General features: G+C 42.5%; 1 protein-coding gene across 1 annotated transcript in view; it reads right to left on the minus strand.

Moving 5' to 3' along the window:
- The window catches only part of LOC118412918 (gamma-aminobutyric acid receptor subunit beta-1-like), a 43210-nt gene extending 18198 nt beyond the window's left edge, over positions 1 to 25012 (minus strand). Inside the window, exon 1 of the mRNA XM_035815976.1 lies at positions 24966 to 25012. Coding sequence (XP_035671869.1) covers positions 24966 to 25012 — 47 coding nt within the window. The remainder of the gene's footprint in view (positions 1 to 24965) is intronic.
- Between the last annotated feature and the right edge of the window lie 2743 nt (positions 25013 to 27755).

The raw sequence follows: 27755 nt of genomic DNA on the forward strand, positions 1-27755 counted from the left end.
GGTACTTATTTCCTCGAGGCCCTCCTTCATGGATGCCTTTGGTTATCAGTAACGCATTTATTCTGATCAGAACAAACACAGAAACGCTAAACCATGTGTATAACGGTGGGGCACTACATCCTCTAATCACACCTCGTTGTGACTAGGACGTCCTCTCTTACTTGTCTAATATTTCTTCAAAACATTTACATCTTTCCAAATTATGCCTAACAACAGTTATGGGAAGACCAGTATAGGATTCCATAAGAAATGAACCGTTAAACGCTGTTATGTGACTTTTGACCATATAAAATACAACACGGCTGATCTCATTGACCATATTTCACCTTGAATTAAGTTAAACAATTATAACCGTCCACAATGCCCCATCTGCAAGACCGAGCTGAAGTTAGCAGCCCGTTTACCAGCACCAGTTGTGGCACGTAGACACCACGCACTCGCAGTTGCACGTACGTCGGTTTGTACCCTTAGCTTTAAAATGGTTAGACCAGTCCTGCTATGTATCTCGAGAACATCTTGATGTTTGAGTCTACACGACATGAAGAGTGTATTCATGTTTACTGTACTATACCTTGGACATTTTGTATCAAACACCCTAAGGTGCAGCAAGGTATCTTTAAGCTATACTACGTAATGTTTGGACAATACAGTATGTTTTTGTTGGGTTTCGCCTGCGTGCCTGCCTTGATCAGGCGGTCCAGGGCGCGACTCATCTTTAAGGGATATACATGAATGTTGTGATCGAGGCACACCTCTCGTAGCTTTCTTAGCCCGGCTTGCACCGAATGGTCCTACAACATAGAAATAAAAGGAAAAAGGGGAAAATTTGTCATAACATGCCGGACTCAGTCCTGCCTGGGGCTAATAAGTCGTGTATGTGTAGAGAGTCGTGAGCATGACAGGCCCATTTGTCACACCGACTCAAAGGGTGACTACCACATTCCAAACCAAAGATACTAAGTCGACAACGCATGAAGAGTGTGTTCATGTTTACTATGCACTTGGGGCAGTTTGTATCAAACACCTTAAGGTGCAGCAAAGTATCTTTAGAAAGTATGTTTCTGTTGGGTACGACAAAATAATGTAATGGAATATACATTCAAAAGCAAATAACAGTAAAGATCACGGCGCTGCAATCCATGAAGATCGAGCTGGTCCAAAAGTAACCTGGAATCCAGTCTACCGTGGATTGGCCAGGCTAACTTCGTCTTTCCACCACCGGGGTCACATACAATGAAAGCAGACGAAAAAACAAAATAGTGCAATTTGGTGAAATTTCACCACATTCGCAGGCGTGCCTCTATTGTGTCTCACCGGACGTTTGTATCAACAAGAAACCTCCTTTGTATATTAAAATGTATCTGTCTCGTGATATGTTCTGTTACTTCCCACTTGTGGCTATGCCTTGTTTGTTCATTCTCAACTTTCTGTAATGATTTCGAGCGCTCATTTGTTAGACATAAAAATGACGTCTAAAATAATACACCTGGGGCCATAATGAGATCTTCACCTCACGGAGACTCATGATCAGCATAGAAAACTTAGTTTCTACGTGTTGTCGGGCGTGTACGGGGGTTGAAGTCTGTAATCATTACTGCTTTCGTTGGGTGTTTGGTCTGTGAACGTTGCGATATCAAAATTCCGCCGTTACCTATTAATACAATCAAGGATAAAACCTCCTTGTTACAAATGTGGCCTTTAATACAAGAGGGTGGTAGAATGCCTCGCGGGAGGTATTATTTCACACCATGTCGTATAACAGTTCTCTCGATGGCGATTAATCTATATGCAAAAAAATGGCCTTCTGCTGTTAGGCCGACAAAAGATCTCTCAACGTTATGACACCGGCCTTTTCCTTTGATAGCGATATGTGATGTGTCGCGTGATTGCATACCAAAGTAAGTTCTCACTGTAGCCGCCCTCGGGGACCCCAACAAACTCCTCGGGTGGGCTGAGCAGTACCAAATCCAGATAGTCAGGCCACTCCCAGGATCTAACTGACTTAGAACGGCCATCTTTCAGAAGCAAAATACACTGTTATAGTCACTAGAAACATGTAGTTTGTTTTCCTAGCAAGCGAACAGACAGGCTACATTCTTCTATTTCTCATTCATGAACCTGGTGATGGCGCCTCACACCTTTCCCCATGAGGCTTGTGTGAAATTCATGTCAGGTTTTACAACACTTTTTTGCACCACAATGCCATTGTTTTTGGGTGAATGTCAGATCAAGGAGATCAGATTGATCCCAGTTCTCAACCTGACCTCAAATGAGTAGGACGTGGCATCTCTTGAAGGCCAATTTCTCGAGTATGTTCAGCCGTTTTCACAGTATGTACAGGCGAGTTCCGTACGCGTACACAGCCCGAGTTCCAGCTGAGTTCCAGCCGAGTTCCAGCTCGAGATGGCGGACGTTTTGCTGCAGCATATTGGCATCTCTGCCGAACTGTTTTGTAGTTTTGATACTGACCAATTCCTGCCAGACAGACCAGCCAAATTATGTCGCTGCCCCCTCCCCATTTCATTCACCCTGCTGGAGTAACCGTCCTGACGAGCTGTCCTGTTCCCAGTTCGACCCGTTCCTGGTAGACCACATCTTCCTCCATTTTAGTTTGTTTCTCTTTTAAAGTTTTATGGAAGTATTGATCGTATACCACATGTTTGCTTCATTTTTATCAATTTAACGCGCATGTTTTTATGTAGCATCTCTACTTTTAAAGTTTTTCTTTACTATCTTGAGAACCTGTTCCCTAGCTTGATGTAACCGTTGCCAAGGCGGTTATATTTTTCATGTATTTGATGTAACTAGCTAGATAATTCTGTTCGTACGTTTTCTTGTTACAAGAAACTCTTTATTATTGTCTTGTTCGTTTTCTGACTTTTCCTTTCTGAATTTCCTTTGTTCATGTTATGAATAAAGATGTTCAGTAACAAAGGTTGATTTGCTGTTTACCTTTTTGTTAATTCTTTAAGTGCTTTTATTTGCATGAGAAAGGTGGGCGTCTCCAACTTAGTCAATTTATTCGTTGGTTGGTACACCCCTACCCCTAGGGAGACCATTCAATTGAATGGTGGGCGTCTCCAACTTAGTCAATTTATTCGTTACTTAGTACACCCCTACCCCTAGGGACGCCATACTATGTGGATTTAGTCACAAGAAATACTCGCTCCTGATTGGCTGAGGAAAGATGGCCATGTTCTAAGACCATGGTGACGAATTCTTTTAGCGGATGAATACAATAGAGAGATGCCAGCCAGTCTATATATATTCTGAATACTGGATGTGATTTAGTTTTCTTCTGATATAACGGCAACAGGGAAATACAGACGGGATCCCGTTCTTGTATACGCGAACGTCTAACACGTCTGCAGGGACACCACCCAGGGAAGTTACCGGATAGGACATGGGTTAAAATCCCTGCTAACTATCAACACTAATGGTTATCAAAAGATTTTGAGCGTTCTGTTTAAGTATCTCAAATGTAAAAGTACAAAAACTTTCCAAATCCCCGGGAAATAAGCGAATGTGCATGTTGTCACCCGCAGATTTTTCATGCGCAACTTTTCACGCGCACAAAACCCCATCACTGTTAGCGTAAAAGTTTACATGTGTAGTCTTGAATTTTCGTGAAAAATGCATAAAAGTTCCGTTGTCGTGGTTTTCTCGGTGTTTGGTCGACATACTATCTATCTGACACAGTGACTAAATTTGTCACATCGCCGGATTCTGAGAATCACCACGATAATTTTTGCCATCTGTTCTACTCTTCGTTCCGTGCACCTTCAGTGCAGTCAAGGCCACTCTGACATTTCATATGTACCCTCTGGCCCCAGCCCTGGTCGTAACTCATTTTCTGTGACAGCTAATTGCAGCAGATTTGGCCAAACATCCTCCCCTGATCTCTGACATCTTTGAACCACAACCAGATTTTTTGCCTCCATGGTTTCGGCTTTAAAAATCTCTAAACCGTGTTCATGTGGTGTCATGCCCCGTGCCTTTTCTTTGCCAAATTGTACCAACCCCCTTCCCCACCGACTCAACTTAAACATTCACGTTAGTGCCAGAGTGAATTGTGAACCTTAATCGTTTTTGCCATGTTTAGGTCAAATCATGAGGTTTTGCTAGATCATTCTACCTATGCACAATGTATTTCTTTCCCGCTATAGTTGCAGCGTGTCAAATGGATACCCTAGTTCTTTTTGTTAAAATGTCAATACATTCGATTGTGGTTGTTACACTTAGACATGTTGGTATGTGTTTAATAGAAGATAAATGTGGCGGAGTGGATACAAACGTGTTTTATTGTGTATCTAATTAGAGCAGTATATACCTCAGAGTAGCAATCCCCATTTAGACACATTTGGGAACAAGAAAATAGGGGGTCAGTAAAACCAGGACTGTTAACGGAAGTTTTTAATTTGAAATGACTCAGTATTTGATGCATGATAAACAAAAATCGACTAAACTATTCGATTATTCACTAGATAGTGGATAAGATGCCTAAAAAGTTTGAGACGGATTATCAGGGCGAGTTGCGAGTTATTTATCGTTTATACATCGCAAGTTCATTTCGCCGATGTCTTAGAAAATATGGATCGCGACACCATATTCCCATATGTACGGATACATCCCGGACCAATGACAAGCTGAAAGGGAACAGTGTCACTTATTATTGTTAAAAGATTAGATAATATCAGTACGGGCGAAAATCATACGGCCGACTGTTGAAGCACACCTCAAGAAAGATGGTCCAAGAATTCATTATTTTACGCTTCGTCAATTAACAGGAAACATTGTAGCCGTTAAAACTTAGCACTAGTTTTTAAGATAGGCACGAAAGGGTTTAGGGTTTGAATGGTTCTGATTCGCTATTGTTGTTTTTAGCGTTTTTGGGTTGCAATGTAGCAATCGTAAAGTACTCCCTTTTTGATAAGTACATCTCAATCTCCCGTTTTAGCTACACATGTATCCTGATCCTCCAACACCCCCATTTAAAAACATACAACTATGAAGTATATTGCCGTCGCCATGGCAATGCTTTTTCATTGCCACACTTATTCTTTTTATGTCGCATTTTAATCTTCGCCTTTTAAAAACATAAACATATCAGATAAGATATTCACCATTCAGTTTCTTTACTTCCTATTACATTTTTATAGCAAAGAGAGAAATGAACTACGTAGGTTTATGTCTGTGAACTTTATCTGTTTAACAAGCTTTGTTGTAGCCTGTACCAAACCCAGCCCAGCAAAAATGTGCAATAAAGGTCTTCATGCATTCATTACCCCCCTCACCACTGACACGGGGTTAAATGTCAATTTTCTTTCAAGTCCCCGGATATTACTCTGACATTAGGCCTATCGGATTTCACATTTTCCTGAGATGTTATAAAGCACCGATGATTGGTTCATTTAGCGGGAATGGGGTCGTAGATTTCTTTTATGAATGCCGGGGTCATTGACCTCAGAAACGCAGGGTCCCGTCTGACTATAATGAAGGGCAGCCCTTTCACTGGTCAGGCCCTTAGAAGCGTGATATTCAGCACCTCTATGTCAGGAGAACTGGGAATGACTTAATAATTTATGCATACGTGCTAGTATGGGCTGAAAATTCTCAGACTGGGAAATTTCTGTTACCATGGCGATGGAGGCTGATGATAAATGGTTGCCATGGTGACAGTTACAGTCGCCTGCGCCGCAGCCGACCGATGATGATGATGGTGACAGAGAATTCCAAGTTCCTATTCAGTATCATTAGCATCATTGTACTTTATTTTTTGCATGTTTACCATTTATTCTGTATGTTTACCATCTATTCTTATGTTACATGTTGCAATTATCCCTCGGGCAAGAACTTGCAAAAAAACTTTCATAGAGCTGCTTTTCCTAGTGATTGAGAATCGTGAAATCTCGTTGGTGACTCTAGCAAAGGGAATGGTTCTCACGGGTCAAAGGTGAATGACCGCCAGGTCGCGGAACTAATAATGAGATATTTTGTAAAACAGGTTATTTACGCAGCCCTCAGGCTCGTCTCTCTATATTTGGTTGTTATCTGTTTCCACAGCGATTAGATCTACAGCCGGGTCTACATTCATTACCACCTGAGCTGTGCACACAATACATGTGCCGCGTATCACAGTGGTAGTGTATTCGGCCCGTATTCCGCCTGCCGTGTTGCCGGTCTTGTGCCCTTGGGAAAGGCACTTTACACGACTTTCCTCACTTTACTCAAAGTGAAAAATGAGTCGTCCCTCGGATAGGACGTTAAATGGAGGTCCCGTGTATGGGGAGAGCCATACCCCATGCACGTTAAAGAACCCCCACACGTGCGATGGTGCGGTGTGAAAATCCTTCTGTCGGGAGTTGGTGATTCACTTCAAATCACCCGGATGGAGGCCTGGCGAACCTCTGTCTCGTATCAGCCACATGGTGAATTACATCATTCACCCGGACGGGAGACCTGGCGCATCCCCGTCTTGTAATTAGCCATACGAAAGGGTATGTCACCCCGTAAGGGGCGGTATCACCCCGTCGTGTGTAAGCATGTGCGAACATGTTTAATCACGTCGACCGATGATGATGAATACATGTGCTTAAGTGTTGTCTCGCTACCTGTACTAGAATTCGGACCGTATGGTCATACTGGCTTTTTTGTGTACGTCCGGTAATGAGCCAAGCACGAGAAACATGTCCATACATTTATCATGTACTATATGTATGTGTAAAAGACGTGTATAGACTTATTTTAACTTTGAATGATGTAAACTGTACCTTTGTCATGTATTCTGTCTAATAGTTACCTCTTCCCTCATGATCTCAATGAAAAGCGGCTTGTAGGCCGTTTTGAGCTTTCATAAATAAAAAAAAGTTCAAACAAACACACATTACTGACCACCAATCTGTAGTATCCACTATTTCCACTTTCTTCGAATGGCGACTATAGACAGGTTTGACTACATCCTGACGGGCAAACAGGGTTGATGGTTACAGTTAAGCTCGCCCGGACCAGTATCGCGTCTTAACCTTTGATTTACTTCTTTGCTACCTCCGGGCATCTTAACCAATGTTTCATTAGCGAAGTCATTACGGTAAGCGATGCTCTAAGATCATCCATAGCCAGGCGAGCATTGACCCGGTGGTCAATTAGCTGGGCGGAGCTCAACGACGCGAGGTGGTCTTTGATGCTTTCAATTTTTTTTCTACTGTCGTAAACGCACCTGTTGAAAATAATTGACACCAAGGCTTAACAAAATTCATCTCCGTTTCCGCCCAAAAGGTTATGGTTTGAGTGCTGTGTATTTGTGAGTGCAACCGCACAACAGCATAAATAAAGAAGCAGAACAGCATAAATCGAGAAGATGTGACTGGATGCGTATGATATGTAGTAAGTGGGTAGAGGTAGGGAAGACGAAGGTCAATCTTGATAATGGGCTTCCAAGCACTACATCAGGGGGCTGGTACACAGGTATACGTAGTACACCCTTTCCCAAATTCTGAGTGCTAAGTAGAGAAAGCAGCGTTTGCCATTTCGAAAGCACTCATGACACACGTGACTCGGCCGCGATCGAACTCATGACCAGTATCGAAAGCAATGCGAACACTCTACCCACTCAGCCATTGCACCGGTACCGGACAATAGATGAGGAGCCCCAAACTTTTATTTCTCTACGTAACGCATCAGGACTAGTGAATAGATGAGGTGATATATAACGAAGCACCAATCATTTATTTCCCTATGTATCAGGCCTGCCTTTATATTAGGTGATATATAATGCAGCGCGGGCTGTTATAAACAAATGAGCGCATCTGTCTCTGTCCACAGAAAGTTTGTTCTGTTTTCTTTGAACCTTTATTTATTCATGAAAGCTCAAATCAGCCTGCGGGCCACTTTTCATTGAGGTAATGGGGAAAGAGGCAAGGGTCACACAAAGTATATTACAGGGATACAGTTACGTCTTTTAGAGTCCTTATAAGTCCTATAAGTCTATATACACAGTGTTTATGATATCTGTTAATAAGATGTGTTGAGGTACATAGCTCTAGTATATGTGTATGTGGTACAGAATAACGGCCAGGGTTCTAGCTACTGCGTAACGTATCGGGCCACCACAAGTTATAATTTTCGACCACCCCATCAAATGAGGACCACTACACGTGGAGCAATGTCTGATTAAGAGATACAGTTACATCTTTTAGAGTCCGTAGAAGTCCTATAAGTCTACATACAAAGTATCTGAGCGGCGTGATCACCGAGATTGATACAGATTACCAGTGTGTGAAAGAATTTGTAAATACTGTAACGTTACATCTAAGGCAGTGGGAGACGAAACACATTTTATTTCCAAATGTTCACTCAACAAAACCGAAAGAATCACTCTGTTTAGAGAAGCCACAAAGACTTGTCCGAACTTCCCCACATTGACAGACGAATAGAAAGTCACTTTTCTCTTGAAATTGCAGAACCCACAAATCTTAGAAAAGGTGGGGCTTTTCGTCTCCCTCTGCTTCCAAAAAAGAAGTCAAACCCAACCTATTTAGAAATAGCCAACTCTAGTATTACAGTAGAATATTGTTCATAACTGTCCATTGTCACTTGTATATCTATTATGTTTAAACCATGTACTTGCAATTAGCCCTCGGGCACGAACTTGCAAATAAACTTCATTATTGATACATCCTAAGAAGGAGTATGACAGGGTGATTATTTGGGAGGCAATATCTGCCACCCCTGCGGTAACGCGGCGGAGAAAACGTTTCCATAACCCCTGGTTATCTCTCTCTCGATCACATCTTAGGCTGGTCTTGTACGTTGAGGTTGTACGTTTTTATCATTTATAAGGTCAACAGCCAAATAATGAAATAATCATGTTTAGAGCCATTTGTGTTTAATACAATTGCAATACAGAATATTAAACTTATCATTATTTAAAAAAAACGACGTTGTTCTCCAGCAGCACAAAAACGGCTTTGTTCTCTAGCTGCACAAAAGTATAGCAGAGAATGTCCGTCTAAAGATTAACACCGACGTGCTTTGCCCTTGCCATAAGGTTGCCACCTAACATCACCATAATAAAGTGTTTGCCCTTCTACAACCCTGGCTGCATATTTACACTTGTGTGCACCTTGCTAAGTCTACCATTAACTGAAGAGTCTTTAGAAGCGCCATTTAGGGATTTCTTCTGATGGAACAGAGCACGGGTAACCAGTGGTTATGGCGCTGGCTACTTTTCAAGGCGCTTATTTTGTCTTCTTATCTGATGGGAAGGGTTCAACCCGGCGTCAAGTTGTCTCAAGAACGTCTCGAACCTGCCAACGAAAGAATCGATAGTGCATCTTCTTTAATGTTGAGCTAAAAGAGCAGGTTGTATCTTTACAGACAGTTTTGTTTCTGTTGCATAGTGCTGAGGAATTTGCCTGTATTATCTTCAAGATTATGTCGCTATACACCATCATCACTAACACATTTTGAGTCCGTACTCAACGATGGCATATCTGCAAACATGTATAAGTACATTAATGATATCTCATCAGAGAGATCACGCAAACACTGTCTTTAATCTTAAATCTGAAAGAGCACATCGCTTTTGTCTCCGAATTCTATACGAAAGCTACGAGGGGTGATCAATAAGTCCTCGGCCTCACCCAGAATAATAAGCACAACACTCAGATTTCTAAGCATAGATTTCAAGTGTAAAGTCTTATATGAATGTGTACCAAAATTCAAATTAGCGTGATCATTACTTTGCAGGCGACACCCAGTAACGTTAGGTAAGGGGAAGGACAAAAAATGTGGACAATTGAGCTGTGACCTGAGGTGTGCGGGTCAACTTGCGCTGTTGGAAGTCAGATACCCATTTCTTTCTGCTTAGAAAAGGAAGAGAATCATTATCGAACATTTTGACAATGTCTTTTGTTAATGATAAAGAATTTACGGCATGGGGAACTCGACCCAGACATGTCTGATCACAATTCGCCGTTGTTTTTCTCGCCACTTACCTTCTAATCATAAAAAACGAATGCCTGGAAAGTAATGACTGTAATGATTTGAAATTTAGAGGCTATTGATAAAAGGCTGTGGAAGCCGTGGACTTATTGATCACCCCTCGTATGTGTAAGAGGCATACATGCACACCATAATACTACAGCAATATAACAAGAAAGAACAACCAGTCTTCGTTCCAAAGTTTAACTCAGATTGTAGATTATCGTAGGTTAGATCAGGTAATTTTCCGAAGGGGCTACCGTCTTACAAACCTATAAGCCATGCAAACAAGTTTGTATTCATTGCTGGTTCTCGGGCTATTGAAACTTCATTATGATCTGGTAGATGCGACGGTCTGACATAGTGCCACAGCTGTCAGCCTGCCAGATATAGTGCTTGTCACAAGTGGTAATCGCGCATACTTTCCACATGTAAGTTATGATTATGTTACCCAGAGACATGTTGTAGACATTCTAGTCAAGGATTCCCTGCTGGAATCATTACTTGGATATACACAGATCAATTTAGGTAACAGGTGGCAATGTAGGTACTGCTGACAGTACTATATCAGTCCGGTTTGGAAAGATGTTACTGTTGTTTTATTAACTATTGCTGTTTTGCAGCTAGTTCATTACACACGGTTGGATACGATGTTTGATGTCATTTGTCGTCCTGTCATTTTTCTGTGTCAGATATTGACTGATTGATTGATTGATTGATTGACTGATGTCCCTTGCTGATGAGATGTGTCTGTCAGCCGTCGGCCCGGCGTGTGATGTATGGGAGAAAGTTTAATTAGTGTCCCATATGTATCATCTGCGGGCAGAATTCTCTCATATCCAGGACATCACAGCCAAAGGGTTCAACTAGGGAACGGATGGAAACGACCTCATTCCGCTGATGAGCAAATCTTAGAACTCCCACTTCAGTCCCTCCATGTCGGTCAACAGTAGGCCCGGCGTTTGATGTGTTAAAGATGCTTTTATTAGTGCCCCTTTGGTCCATATGTAGCACCTGTGGGCAGAATTCTCTCATATTCAGGACACCACAGCCAAAGTGATGTATTGGAGAAGTTTTAATTAATGCCGTAGGTCCATGTGTAGCATCTGTGGGCAGAATTCCCTCATATGCAGGACATCCCTGCCAAGAGGGTCAACAGGGAACGGCTGCAAACGATCTCATTCCGCTGATGAGGCAGCTCTAAGACTTTTTCCCACTCCAGTCCCTCCATGTCCCTCAACAGTTCGCTCGTCGTGTGATGTATTACAGAAGTTTTAATTAGTGCCCCTTCGGTCCATATGTAGCATCTGCGGGCAGAAGTGCCTCATATCCAGCAGGACATCACAGCCAAAGGGTTCAACAGGGAACGGATGCAAACGACCTCATTCCGCTGACGAGGCAAATCGTCCGTCAACAGTTCGCTCGGCATGTTATGTGTTAAAGAAGTTTTAATCAGTGCCCCGTAGGTCCATATGTAGTATCTGCGGGCAGAAGTGCCTCATATTCAGGACATCACAGCCTTACAGGTAACGGATGCAAACGAATTCATTCCGCTGATGATGAAGATCTAAAAACTCCCCCTTCAGTCCCTTCATGCCCGTCAAAAGTCGGCTCGTCGTGTGATGTATTAGAAAAGTTTTAATTACTGCCCCCTTTGGTCCATATGTACCATCTGCGGGCAGAATTCTCTCATATCCAGGACATCACAGCCAAAGGGTTCAACAAGGGAACGGCTGCAAACGACCTCATTTCGCTGATGAGGATGATCTAAGAACCCCAACTTCAGTCCCTTCATGTCCGTCAACAGTTCGCTCGTCGTGTGATGTATTAGAAAAGTTTTAATTACTGCCCCCGTTGGTCCATATGTAGCATCTGCGGGCAGAATTCTCCCATATCCAGGACACCACAGCCAAAGGGTTCAACAAGGGAACGGCTGCAAACGACCTCATTTCGCTGATGAGGATGATCTAAGAACCCCAACTTCAGTCCCTTCATGTCCGTCAACAGTTCGCTCGTCGTGTGATGTATTAGAAAAGTTTTAATTACTGCCCCCGTTGGTCCAAGTGTAGCATCTGCGGGCAGAATTCTCTCATATCCAGGACATCACAGCCAAGAGGGTCCACAGGGAGACGGCTACAAACGACCTCATTCCGCTGACGAGGCAAATCTTAGAACTCCCACTTCAGTCTCTCCATGTTCGTCAGTCGTCAGATGTATTAGAGAAGTTTTTAATTAGTGTCCCTTTGGTCCATATGTAGCATCTGCGAGCAGAATTCTCCCATTTTTAGGACATCACAGCCGACTAGGAACGGCTGCAAACGACCTCATTCCGCTGATGAGGCAGCTCTAAGAACCCCCACTCCGGGCTACTCGTGCATGCATGAGCAATCCGGGTGGGGAAGGCCGGGTTTACTTCGGTGTATCCTGATGAGATCCCCTAGGTCAGCCACTGAAACGCTCCATCCTCAGATCTTGCCCATGTGCGGTCGACGGCTATGTCAATATCCATTAAAAGAGGCTGCCAACTTGCCTTTGATCTAAAGATAAGGTCGAAGTCCTGGGCAACTGTAAGCTGAGTAGCACCTTCTTGTAAAGTTCAAAGCCAGATCGATGTAATTGACAAACTGATACCAGGGCAGGAGCTTACACTGCTATTAGCCTAAGTGATGGTTGTAAAAGATAAATGCTTTACGTCTTTAATGGGGTGTCTTGTTACCTGCAAGGATCCACTGCCCTTTCTCAACTCGGTCCCCACTTCCATGCAGTTTGCTTAACAGCATCTTTTTTTTTTGTCAGTCAGCAAATTCCTTCCCGGTCGACTTTATTTCTTTGCAGCGCCAAATATAATAATGTCCTTCTGGCTGATCTGAGGCAATATAAGTTGGATGTATTTATCAAAGTTCTTCTGATCTTTATTGGCAATTATATATCATCTAGAAATGTTTTGATGTCTATCGTCCATCATCTTGTCAAACCCAGGCCCGCAGACATACTGGGCAGCAAGTAGCAATATCTTTCCACTGCACTCTCACCCTCAGTACAGCGGATGTTAACTTAAATTTGTATCAGAGCCTTTGAGAAAACATCATTCACCATTTGCTTTATGGGTGGCCACAATCTTACAGCAAACGTTCCCAATTTGTTGGTGGTTTTACATATACCATTGCCTTGATTTACTTGGTGTCCTACAGGGAGTGAAATCCGCTGCACCGCCTGGGTAGTTGCCGTATTGCACCGTCGGACGTCTATCGGATAAATCAATAGGACGCCTTAAGGTGGGGTCACACATGCGTATATATCCGAGTCCGTTTGAGGTACGTATAACGCTCTTAGTCTCTACCAGGCTCCACAGGTTGCTGGAAAAATAGTACAAATTGGACAAATATAGATACATAACATGCCAGATGAGTTATCTGACCGAGAAGTATGGTTAGCGACCCAGCTAACTCGTCTGACATGTTACCTGTTTACGTTTGTCCAATTTCTATTATTTTTCCAACGACCCGTGGAGCCTGGTGGAGGTAAATACTCCCATGCGCGCCTCATACGGACTTAAATATATACGCAGGTGTGACCCCACCTTTACGCGTGTACGACCGAACAGGAACGCGTTGGACCAAACACGATAACGTTACATGTCTGCAGTCTGAAGCATGGAACACGATCCTTGTGATAACGTTAACACCTTTTTTTTTATTCCATTTGCTTTATTTGGGCAGACGAGGAAAATGTGGCAAGGCACTTAACTTAGTAACTTGTATTAAAGGTGCCACATACTTAGTACAGACAGAAGGTTAAGGTAGTCTTTTTCTTTTACCTCCCCGACCGAAGTCAGGTACCCCTTTTTACACCTGGGTGAAGTGAGCTCGCACTCGGGTCCTTTAGATTCCGACCCGAACGTCTACCAATTACGCCACATGCGACGCATGCACAACATCGTTGTAAAGGTGGGGTCACACCTGCGTATATATTTAAGTCCGTATGAGGCGCGCATGGGAGTATTTGCCTCCATCAGGCTCCACAGGTCGTTGTAAAAATAATAGAAATTGGACAAACGTAAACAGGTAACATGTCAGACGAGTAAACTGGGTCGTTGACCATACTTCTCGGTCAGCTAACTCGTTTTGCATGTTATGTATCTATATATGTCCAATTTGTGCTATTTTTCCCACGACCTTATGGAGCCTGGTAGAGACTAAGAGCGTCATACGCGCCCGCCTCAAACGGACTTGAATATATACGTATGTGTGACCCCACCTTAAGTCAATACGACAAATCAAGACGGCATCTCGCGCTTGTATGACCAACACCAAAGACGTTGCGTTGAACCAAAGACGTTACACTTGAAAATTACCTTTCGTCAGTTCGTAATAAAGCATTTGTTGTTAACATTACCAAATCAAGAACCAGTTCACACTGCTTGGAAATAGAAAAAGGTCGGTACCGTAATATACCAGCCAACCAGAGGCAATGCCCTTCATGTAAAGATAGTGTTGAAGATGAGTATCATTTTCTAATGACATGCCCTGCATATAGCGTAGATAGACAAAAATTAATGGATATGATCACAAATAAATCTAGCACACCTTTACCAAAGACAAACACATGTACTTTCAATCTACTTATGTCATGTCCAGACTGCATATCTTCGTATTTAGGCCAATACATCTGTAATGCTCTAAAACAGAGAGAATCTATTGTACAGTAACAGACCAACTTGTTAAACTTGCATATTACACTATGTCAATACGCCATTTATGTTCACATTTCTATACTATATATGTATGTATGTAGTTATAGAACTTAGACGAGTATCATTGTATTAATTGACTTGTTACTGTTGCCTTACAATTGCACCATGTACAAATGTTGTGCAATAAAGTTCATTCATTCATTCATGTCGGCAGCCCGAACCATGAAAGGCGAGCCCTGTGATAACATCTTCTAAAGCACTCCACCTTTTTTTCCAGTGTTCTAGAGTGGAGAGATTGATGTGGTTAGCCGGAAGGTTTTGCCCATTAACCTGTGGGTAATGTGTCACGCCTAGGGCTGGGTATCGGTACAGCGTACCGGTACAAAACCGGTTTTTCTTATTGGACCGGTCCAGAAAAACCAGACCTGAAAAAAGTAGGTGGACCGGATGTTGGACCGGTTAGAAAATTAACAGATTATTTTATCAGGTATTCACACGTTTTGGCGCTTGCAGGTGGAAGAAAATAACAAGAGTGAAGTAGAGTAGAGTTTATAGTAATTTCTACCAAGTTTTACAACCAATCGTACAGGTGCAGTTAGCGTTGTAGGATTTTAAAACGCCAGTGTAAGTCTAATACTCCACCAAACAGATTTCTTTGTAGTGAAATGGACTATTGATATGAGTCATACTGAATCAGGTCCAGGTTCAGGTCACGCCGCCTCGCTGTTTCTGTGGGCCGGAGGTATGATGGTATCATGTAATTCAGCCAGGCCATTTATGACTTGCCCCATCTGCGGAATTTGTTGCCGCTCCAGTAGAGATGTGAGGTTGATCCACGGTTATGGTGGAAGTCCACTTCATCTGAGTGATACTGATGACTACGTCATGCCCGTGATGTATCTGTGCCTTTATCTGATGCGACACGCTGCGATGTGTTATTTTACTACAATGCCACCGGATGAAAGGAAGCTAAAACTCTCTTTGTTTTTATTAATTTTGTTTATTACTTTAATGATCTTCAGCGCTGAGCTGGTTCCTTTGTTCGATTAATTGGATGATTAGTTTTATACCTTTTGAAGATGGCAACTCATGGAAGGCTTTGTAGGTCGCAAACTGTACTCCTTGGCCATTGAACTCCTCTGGCGTGTATTCTGTCTTATTTGGCCAATTTCTACTATTTTCCCGGTGACCTGGGGAACCTGGTAGAGGCTAGTGACGACAAAAACATACATAATCGGCCTTCGTTTTCTACCATGAATAAAGAATTGAATTGAAGTAACGATGATAACATGCACCAAACATAAGTTGTGAGCAAAAATAGTCGTCAATTCCGATGTCTTAGTTCCCGTCTACTCGACAGGTTCATTTCCAAATATTGCAGACGATTGTGCTTGTTACAAGCAATAGTACAACATGCGCGATTACAGTTTAGCTTGTCAAAAGAAAAGTTTTACATTAAAGTTCTAGTTTGCAATAGTTCGACATTCTACTTATAAATCATTGTCCATATTTGGAGTGATGAAGACGCCTCTCGCTCAAACTGCGGATTTTCTCTTTGAGAGAGCGTAAATTGGACCAGTCGAAAAGTAGGTCACTAATGGATCGTGTCTGCACCTGGCTGAGCAATGTCTGAAGCCTTTCATCGCCGCTCGTTACCCACCATCCATCTGTGCACGAGGCGTGTCGGAGTGCGCCAGATGCGCAGCGCTAATGGTGTGGTGGGCCTTGACACATAAGGAGAGTAACAGGCAAGCGAGAAACTCCTACTCTCCAAGCAGAGGTTAGGCTCCGGCTGTTTTTTTAACGTTTTTTTAGTCGTTTTTATCGGGCTTTCTATTTTGTCATTTTTCTTGAAGTACGCGAGCCAATGGTTTTGATACAGCAAGATGAAATAAAGAATAGAAAGCCAAATAAAAACGACTACAAAAACGTTAAAAAACAGCCGGAACCTAACCTCTGCTTGGAGAGTAAGAAACTTCATGAGGAATAAAAGAAAGAAAGAAAAGTAATAAACGCTTGCGCTTTATACCCGTGTTCATACAGGCTTGTAAAACCATGGGAATGTGCAGGAAAATGACATATATGACAAAAGGGATAAAGGCACTCATTAGCATGATCTATTGAATGCAACTTACTTGGCTATGACTGCTATGTGGAATTCTTCTTTGGAATATTCTATCCAAGGGAATGTGATAAAGGTATAGATAACAAACTTTAAGACACATCACACGGAAAAAAATCAAATCTAAAAATCGGACAGCAATATAACGCATCCGCATAAGAAATGTGCATGAATATTTGGATTATTTTACTTTGACATACTTTTGTGATCTTATCTGTAGAATTCGTATACTGTTATTCATACTTTGTTGACACATACCAATATTACTTGCTTTATGTATCGTCTGATGTTTTTTAGATTTAAAGTCTTGTAGTTGATTCATTTAATGAACGAAGAATTGAAGAACTTTATCATATTGTGCATATACTTGACAAAGTTTTTAACAGGGGACTTTATTCTCCGGTACGTTGAAGATGCAGGTTCGCACAGTAGTCTGTGTCAGTATTCCATTGGGCATGGGTACCAGGGTTGGAGTCAACTGATCACAGATTGTTGGTAAGGAGGTATCGATGTACCAATGAAACCAGTAAAAGGAATCGGGAGCTTGAGAAACGTAACGACTTTGTTTCTTCCTAACCAGATTAAGAGTCATCTCATCATTGCACCCGCTCACCCATGATGACCCCGACCGGCTCATTTCCAGCGCGGGTCAGGCGTGGCGTGCGTAAATAGCCCGGAGGTACACACAAACAGCAGAAATAAAGGAAGTAAAGAAAACAGAATGAAAGAATGAATGAAGCTTATGTTTTGTCACCCCAGTCCTTGTGGACTTAGGCATCAAAAGAAAAAAAGGGCATTAATAGGCAGGCATGAAACTCGACGAGGAATAAAGGAATGAATGAATGAATGAATGAGTGTACGAATGAATGAATGTGTGAAGTTAATGCTCCCAACTCTGGAAATAGCGGAACATTTTGTTTCTTTCTGCATCTGGTCGGGGATTAAAAGTCATCTCATCATTGTACCCGCTCACCCATGGTGACCCCGACCGGCTCATTTCCAGCGCAGGTCAGGCGTGTCGTGCGCAAACAGCCCTCAGGTACACACACACATAAAAACACGCGGAGGAGCTCGGATATTGCATCCCACGGGTTAATAGGCTTCCATGAACCGCTGACAGTACACTAACCCTGCCATGATCCGGATGAATATTGCCCTGTTAGCGAGTGATTTGTTTCTCGTGAATCATCTGCCAACGCCCGACACCCGCCGCTCTCTGCAGTCATGAAAGATAGATTTGTGGCTCAGCTAATTGGAAACTGCCTTCATTAAGTTTGTGCGTCATTGCCCTTGTTACGACGTGTGGCATTGATAAACGATTGACTACGTAGATATCATTAATAAGCATTGATTGTTAATCTAAACATAATTCACAGGTCAAATGATAATGAGAGGTCCTACATAGTACAGTTATACACATTCAATATAAGAGGAAAACACCTGGATCCTGACATTACTGTTGAACACGAACATAACTTTTGTTATGTTAGCTGTTTCAGTGGCACGCGTGTTGGGTGTAGAATAAAGCTCTGAAGACTCTGGACAGGATTTTCAGTTATTCTATACTACGTTAGCGTCTGTAACCAAACATTAAGCGTAATGTCCTACCGGGACCATATCATGTCCCCAGAAAAACCTACAGGGCATCCTTCCTTACTTACTTTGCGCAGTTCTGGAAGGACGCAATGCCGAATCTAGCAGGCACCCCAAATGGCAAAGAAAAGTAATCTCGTGTCCATGCGCTAAGTAGGGTCAAGCGAAAGTTCAGAGACTCTGTTTTATCAATATCCATTGAGGATTTTATTAAGATCTCTGGAGGCAGTCTCCAGACCAGAACATTCAGAAGATGCCGCATCTGGTAAATGTAGCCATTGGACACTTTACGTGGCAGGAGGTACTCTATGCACGGCGGGCCCAATCAGCAAATACACTTTTATCACTGTCCATTGGAGCTTTTACCGAGATGTATGGATGCGCTGGCAAGGCCTGAACCCTTCGAAGGTGCCGTGTCTGGTAAATATAGCCATTTCGTGTAGACTTTTCGTGACCGGAGGCACTCGAGGCATGGCGAACCCAAGGCCTCACCGACCTGCATGATGGAGCACAACTAAGGCGGGAAGTACACTTACACTAACCAGGAGACAGACGAAATGGCTGCATGTGAAGATATAAAAAGTGCCTCAGCGAATCCAGAAAACCCCAAGCAAGCTTCAGTGAAGACAACGGTCACATGCCTCCCCATTTAAGTACATTTTCAAATCCGGATCAATGAGTTTCATAAACGTTTTTTAAAACTGTTGCAGACTTCAACATTTTTTTCTAACTTATTGTTGCATTATGCATTAAAGAAGAAAAACTACAGAGAAGGTTGCCCTTGACTGTGAACTGAATACTGGTCAAATCGTACGCAGCATTTTCAAGTATCAGGCGTGTAGTCAGGAACTCATGGTCATCATCATCGCATATCAGTCATTATTACTGAGGCGGGCCGTCATTGTTCTTCACAGTTTATTAACTGCTGCTGTCCGTTGCCCCCCCCCCCCCCCCATGTGAATCCCAACTCGGCAAGGTCACGCTCAACAGTTTTCTTACATGTCATAGCTTGACCCCTCTTTCGTCTTCCTGTTGAGCACCAGCTCAGTACTACTCGGGGGGTCTCAGCCTCGGCATCCGAATAACATGCCCCAGCCAACGGAGTCTGAGTGTAGATACGAGTAGTTTGGGTTGGCCGGTGCAGTGTCTGATTGTGTCGTTCCCAATGTGTTGCTGCCATACAATCCTTAAAAGTGCAAGTAGCCATATCTGGTCTGCAGCATCCAATCTCTTTTCCGGGTTGGAAGTCGGCGTAGCGCTTTGTTCAAAGTGACAGGACCGTCATTAGTCAGGAATTTCCTTGACATGAATCGGCTCAACACACTAATGTGACATGGACTGATCCCGACCTAGATCGACGCTATGACAAATTAAACATGACGTAGAATTAGCGTCACCGGTGTAGAGTTCACTCACCATCCACACATCTTGTTGGCAGGCAATTACTTCCATGTCTGTGACTCTAGTTTACATGACAAAACGTTTTGAGCCTGATTGCATCTGACATCAATTGGTGGGTTGCAAACGGTGTATTAATGCAGCATCAGTACACACTGCGGTATGTACAAGGCAAACAAGCAGCACAATGTTCATGACATTTTTAGAAGGGCTGGAGGATACAGTCATCTTTAAAGGTGACAGTCCCAGGGTATCCGGCAAAATATTAAAGTTGACACGTATATGATTGTCGCATAATAACCACTCATCTAATTTTTAGGCGTGTTACGACCCCAGCCTCCAATCATAGCCTTTACCCGAAGCACATTATATGAAAGATAAACTGGCCCATTTGAACACCGTCTCCTGTGTTCAAATTGCAGCAATGACTCGCCTCTCCAGCTTATCCCGTGGAGTGCCGATTATGTCTCCTACTCAAAGCGTTTCTAACAACCTCCCCGGAGATTAAATCTGCGTGCATCGCTACAGGGTACCCGGGGAAAGTACGTCTCTTATATTTTAAGTATGCTGTAGGGTTACGAGAGAAGAAATAGAGCAAGGTCAGCACAAACATGCACAAGATTACCTTAATGGCTTTTACCAAAATGGATGGCAACACTGTGCACAAGTAAAACCTAATGGGAATCTAGCCTCATAGCAAGTTTCTGGACCTTTTTCGCCTTTCTTAGGCCCATGATACACTTTTGCTGACCATTTCTTTTTGCATTGGGTCGTTTGTACTGCCAGTCCGGATGAGCCGAAAAAGGGCTTCGAGAGCCTGCTGATGGAAATCAGCGCCCGAACCGCCAATTGTGCATTTTTCTTCGAAACGCAGCAGGTAAAAATAAGGGACCCAAAGGACCATGCATCAATGAGCTTATCACTGGATGCATTTGGATTAGAGAATCGGAGACGTAACTGTTGAATGAGGCCCATCTCGGACGAAAACATGTGCGATCTGGTACGTATACGTAAAACACTACTGCACCTTTATCCTGTTGGTGACCTATATCCGTTTTTTAAAACTTTTAAAAACTGAAGATTTAGAGATATCAAGCCGATGAAAGTGAAGATGGTTCGTGGTTTCAAACTGGAATGTTTTAAAGATATTGCAATTTCGAGCCATAGTCTTTCGAATTGATATCCCTGAAAACTCTGTTTAAAAAAACGAATATAGGTTGGTCCGCGGATATAAACATAAAGATGAACAAGGGTTACCATCCTGTCAATCAGTGGCTACCAGGCCAATTCAAGTATCCCTCAGAAACGACAGGGCGCATCACCATACTGAAATCCCGTACAAACTCATCCACCCACTCTGCACAGGGCTATCCGCTTGACGATGTATAGCCATAATGTAAAGAACTTGCATATGTTAGTATTTCATGTTTTTCACGTCATTATATGACTTGTACAAGAAGACATATCTCCGTGAATAGTTTCCTCAGGTTGGTACGTACGTCACTGAATAAAGGGACTCTGTGAGTAGCGACACCTGTCCTGCAGTACGATTCTGAACCAGACAGAATTGCCCGAAGAATTTGACAGACTGTCACCGAAACGTCGGTGTGAATAAAGCAATGGTTGTGTAAAGAGAGTCTCTTTATTCAAGAAGACATATCTCAGACATATGTAGGAAGAACTTTATTGCACGACGATTGTACATGATGCAATGTATAATAACAACTATTACACAAAGTACAAAATAGAGATATAAATCTTAGCAACTCAGTTAACATAACACTGAGGGCTAACATAATTCTTTGATATGGTATTAGAATGGAGTAGGCTAATCATTAGTTTCGGTATTCTTTCTAATAGCAGAGCAGCCTTTGATATATTTGCCTATTTTTGCATTATGGGAGTTCTGACATCTAAATACATCTACAAATTTGTCTGTAGCATCGAGTCTCTAGAAATCTGTTGTACTTGATTCGAGAGAAATTTGAATAACTCATCGCGTAAACAAGCGTAATCTAGATGTATAATTTATTTACCCACAAGCTTCAAGATTTCTCGGTTGATTGATCGTCTGATTGATTTTAGTAATCATCTTAACGTTTGGCGTATCGAGGCAGGTAGAGACGGATGACATGACGCTTGTTATGTTAATAACCCGGGCCGTCCCCGCTTTGTGTAATGTGTATAATCTACGAAAAAACTATATGTACTACATGGACTGAATCTGAGTTTTAACTATTTATATGTGCTTCGTAACCAATTGGATTGTATACTGTTTATTGTGGAGTTACTATACCAAGCCTTTTGTAATAGCCTTAGGCTAATTGGGTACGCTACAATGATAGATAGATCAGATAGATGGCTTTAATGAATCCTCGAAGTGACATATACATGACACTGAATTACGATCAATTTACAAAATGACAAAACATTCCGACAAAAGTACGAGGAGGTCATCGGATAGAGGTACAAAAGTAAATTCAAAGGCTTAAAAGTTAAACAACGATTATATGAATAGTCTTAGAAGTTGGTCCGGTATATACAGATTCCACCTAATCGTTTAGTAGTTAAAATGATTTGAAGCGTTAACAGCGATGAGAATGGGATGAAGCGCTTAACAATCAGCTAACAGGGTTTCAGTCCCTACTTGTAAATCTGCATCTGTACGGTATAGGCGAGTTTTTATATCTCTTGATTTGTGCTCCTGGACAATATAACTCGAGAAGGTCCTGAGACCTGAATTGCGGTGACCTGGATTTGTGACTAATGATTCCAAACCAAACCGAACCAAATCAAATCTGGACCCTTGGCAATAGTTTATACCTTGAGGTCATGTAGACAGTATTTATCTTGATAGAACTGTCCAAGAAACACGGGCTTTCTTAAGGGCTTGGGTATGAAAACAGAAGATGGGGGACCACTACGACTGCTGCTATCCAACCATCGGAAATAAATCGCCCATGTGTGAGCAGCCTAGAGCAATGGATGATGTCTGCGGTGCTTCCAGCCCATAGTAGGTCTACTGACATTGTCTTATACAACACTGAAACAGCCGCTGCGTTTTTTAAAATGCAATCTCGGGAATGTAGACGAAACGTTAGCTCACCTTTATCCGTGGGGTAACCTATATCCGTTGTTCTAAAACCAGCGTATCAGGGGTATAAAGTCAAAGGGATGGTGCAATATTTTGAAAATAACCGCAATATTTTAAAGATGATGCAGTTTAAAACTCTGTCTGTTTACTTTATTAAACAACGTATGTAGGCGACTCCACGAATAAAGGTAAACTCGAGTTACGTAACTTTTAGCGCTGGCAAAAAGCCATCTATCTGTCTATTAGCAGAATAGCTTTTAAGAAATTACTAAGGGACCGCCGGAAGACTCTTGTCTTCTGAAGTGTGGAGATGTATAGGCTACACTTAACACTTCGGGCAGGGTATATATCACAGGTATGGCTCAGTAAGTACACTACTTGAATTTACAAATCTCAAATTTCATCACATTTTCTCCAACCATTCCCTATGGATATGTGACAGTTTTTGCATAGAGCCTTGAAGTTCATACAATGAAGAGCAATATTACTGATGTTGGGCAGAAATACTTTCGCTGAACTAAGAATCCTGGCCGCAAAATGTGGCTTAAATCTGTTCAGCAAAGCATAACGGGACTTTTCTAGAGCAAAGAGTCGGCCAATTTTGTTTCAGAACACAGTAGATGATGAGGTACATTTCACCGTAGATTGTATTGTGTGTGTCAGTCATTAAAAAATCCTATCTGGTTAATAATATATAGAAAATAGATTGACTCATTTTTTGATATGAGAAGCACTGAAAATTCATATTCCTCAAGCGTTTTGAAAATCCAACGTTTTGACCATTATTAAGAAGCGAGAAGAAGCCGTCCTGTACTCAATGGGACAAAGATGTACCATAAGGTCTTCATTTATTCATTCGCTCGTTCAATAAATTGTTTGCAAGACGGCGTTCAACCTTCTACTCGGGGGAGGTGGCAGGCCTTTGACTAACCGCCGAAAATCAATCTCGTGCTTTGGCTGTTGGTACAAAGGATGACTTGCAGGTCGCCGCAAGCAGTTGCGACAACATGACGTGCAACTTTTCTATAAACAATACATGAAAAAGCAACAAAATACTTCCTGATGTTGTACTTTCTGTGGCGTTGGACATTGCTGTTGAATGCATGTATAAGGCTATGGTTTAAATCTCCCTACTTTTATTCACATTCGGTTCCTGACGATTGAGCAAAAGCAATGTCGTTTATCTAAATCTAGGTCATCTCCTCTCACCTACAGATGGATGTAAAAAAGAACGATTGCGCGAAGAGACGACAAACTACTTCTCACGTAACCCGGTTCTGTTGACCAACCCTAAGTGCCGCACATGGTCTATATAATTAACACTAAGCTGTTTATATGTTATGATTTGAATAAAAGGCTTTCCCCATGAATTTCTGTTTTTGAAAAATCACTTGTCCGAATAATGTCTATTAAGCTGATTTTAAGTATTTCCATTTAGAAATGGTTGTTTTGATATTGCCATGACATAATTATTGTAGTTCTTACGTCACATCAGAAAACGTTTAGCCTCAGAGCTTCACGAGGTGAAATGAAGTTGTATTATAAATAAAGCTCAGGTGAAAATGAGTACCTAGCTGTTGGCAGGGACGTTCCTGCGGCGTTGAACGGAGGTCCCGTGCTTGGGGAGACCCAGACCTCGAGCACGTAAAGGACCCGCCACTCCCCAAAAAACATACGGGTCCTTCCCAGTATGAGTAGATTAGAAAACATTCCGGCCAAATGGGGTAGGGAATTTTCCAGCCTTCATAACCCCTGCTTTGCCTATCGAACCAGTTGGTCGAGCTTGCCGAAGCTCGATGTTTTTGACTAAGGGGGAAGTGATGTTGCTACAGTGAGCGCCAGTTCCGTGCCCAGAAGTGACCCATGTGGCTTTGCAAGCCCGTCAAAAATGCATTGCTACTGATAAAATAAGCAACGAACAAAACTACTCTGAAATATGACATCCAGCGGGGAGAAGAGATGCTGCTACAGTGTCAGTGAGCGTTATATGTTCATGCCCGGAAGTGAGCAAACCAGTTAAAGAGGCATATTACTACTGATGAAAGAAACAACGGACTAAAAACTACACATAAACATAATCTTACCGTATGACAGTCATCAGGACGAGGAAGCGGGCAGGTGGGATCTCCATGCTGCCGCCGCACAAAATTCTGCTGGAATTCGCTTCAAAGAACTTAGGAGAAAGCAAACAGTTATTCGGTGCCGAGCGGAGTTGGGAAACGACGGAGAGGGAACTATAGGAAGCCGGCCCTGGACAGAAGAGATCTGATGGCCAGCTTCGGTGCCTCCTGAAGTTGCGACGAATGAGAGAAAACCGGAGCGAGAGAGAGAGAGAGAGAGAAGTAGCTGCTGCACACTGTCTTTCCTGCCTCACTGCCGGCTCGCCTCTGTCTCGCGCTCAACAACACATCCTCAACTCAGGCGCGCGGGTTGGATCACGTGAGCATGACATCACCTATGAAACTTCGGGGCTGCATTCGTCACGTCGTGTCATGTCAGTCAACTCCTACCGCATGCGAGTCATCATATCAGGTTTCAAAAGAAAAAGGAAGATAGATTCCCAAGCCTTAAGCGGTGTGATATGAATGTGTTCCACGCAATACATCAGATCCATGCGGAACATGTGAGCAATAAATCACATTGCTCACGTGCTTCATAAGAAATGAAGGCCCGAAATGTACTCTATCAATTATCGAGATGAAAATGAAGGCCCAAAATTCACTCTATTTATTATCGAGATAAATGATACATGTACTAGTGGGAAGGAAACATATAATGCTGTAAAGGATTAACTGAGATCACATGTAAGATTGGCAGTCGTTGTTTCTGTCGCACACACAAAATCCAGCTTTAACATTAGCCTCAGGCGGACCACGCTGCGTTTATTCACATTTTTCACTAGACGATAATCGCTGAGCGATCGTGTATACATGTAGCGAGCAAAATCTTATATGTGTGTAACTTTACTTTCAGAATTGGAATATGGTACAAGATGTAGAAGATTAGCTTAAAAGATAAACAAACAAAAGAATGTAACGGGATATATTTGGACCGGACCGGACCCCGGATCTTTTGTAAACTCGGAGTTAAAATCACCCGGGGACCCGACGACAAAGAGACGCCGTGACCAACCGAGACAAATTTGTGGGTCGAATCCCGGTCTGGGTACACTACCGGCCGGGGCCCGTACACTAGAGACGCCGTGACCAACCGGGAAAGATTTGTGGCATCGGAGCTCGGCCGGAGCTACAAACACGGGCATCGGTGCAATTGTGCCCTAAGCATTAGCTGGACTCGCAGTAGCAAACGCTGAAGGGACATGCCGTAATGACCTGCAGCAGGGAAGGGTCCAGACAAATCGTGCGGATCAGAACCGATCGATCTGTTTTCTTGTAGATCCTGAGTCTACAGCAAAGTCATTCATTCGAATTCCTGGTGACACAGCGAGATCTCTCTGCGGCAATGTGTTCCTAGTTAGGCTTAGGTCACATTTCCAAACCGCGGCCTGACCGGACAGCGTTCGAGAGCGAAAAGAATGATATGAAATGTATCAAAATACAAAAAAAAAATGTTAAAATAAGTTTCATGGGCATGGATATATTTCTAGGTATACATTGTAATTTTTCGTTTATCAAAACATCCCGGTCGGGCCCCGGTTTTGAAATGTGACCTAAGCCTTAAGCGTGCTTTATCGTGCGTTTGAAAGCATGTTTTCAACACATTTAACTGTGCATTTTAATAAGTTGAAATGCACATATTGATCTATTTCATGATTATGTTCCCTATATGCAAACTTAAATCATTTAGTAATACATATTTTGACCATCATTAGTCCAAGGTTCCCTCGCATCCGTTATTATCTTTCGTCAGCGACACTGAAGAGATCATGTTAGAGATCAAGATTTTATATGATCTAAAACGTAACGTTGATGTGTTGTGACATTTCATTCTTTCCTCCTCACAGCGAGCACCCATCTGTAGAAGTCTCCGTGTTGATGACCAGCCCTGGATGTGCGCATGGATACAGCTGAGCCAATAAGGGCAACCTGGTTTTCATCATCTGGATGACATCGTACGGGTACCAAATAGACACGAGCGTGAAAATGAGTGCAGCAAAAAAAAAGGTTGCCTTCATTGTGACATGGTAAGGAACGTTGGAAGAATGTCTCAATACATAGGAGATTATTTTATTATCATCATCATCCGGGAGTGCATGACTCTCTCCCTCCATCCTTCCCTATCATCCATAGCCTTGGGCAGATCTTCAGCCGAGCAGCCAATATCTTCAAAAAGCTAATATGGATATGTTTATTATACATGCATCAAGTTATAGATAATTTTTTTCTTTATCTTCTTTAACTCTGTGAAACCTCATTCATTAGTAAGTATTTTCTGACATTTTTGCAGTTAAGCCACATGTTCACTCTTGCAGCTTCTTTTTGCGATTTACAGTAAGAAGACGAAATCATTTTTGGAAATGGATGAATTATTGCGCGCGGCGACGTTATCCACAAAAGTAGGCCAGCGCAGCCTAAATGGCTAAATAAACCATCTCCCCATTACACGAGGTATAAGGGTAAATGAAAGTGCCGCAATCCCACTAGACGGGTAATGATCACATGTCGTCAATTATTGATCACAAACCGGTAATTCGATCAGTACAAGCCTGATCCAAGCTTACATCGGACCTAGCTCTACATGAAGGTGCACTCTCACCGCACTTGCGTCACGATTGCGTCACTATTCGAAAAGATACTCAACAAATTTCAGAGATAAAGAACGAATTTTCTACGAGGGGCGTGCAATAAGTAATGGTCCTGACCCACTTCCAGTTGTCTGATCTAAATGAAATTTTGTATGTGTAATAATTCATA

This window comes from Branchiostoma floridae, chromosome 4 (assembly GCF_000003815.2).
Source record: "Branchiostoma floridae strain S238N-H82 chromosome 4, Bfl_VNyyK, whole genome shotgun sequence".
Taxonomy (NCBI): domain Eukaryota; kingdom Metazoa; phylum Chordata; class Leptocardii; order Amphioxiformes; family Branchiostomatidae; genus Branchiostoma; species Branchiostoma floridae.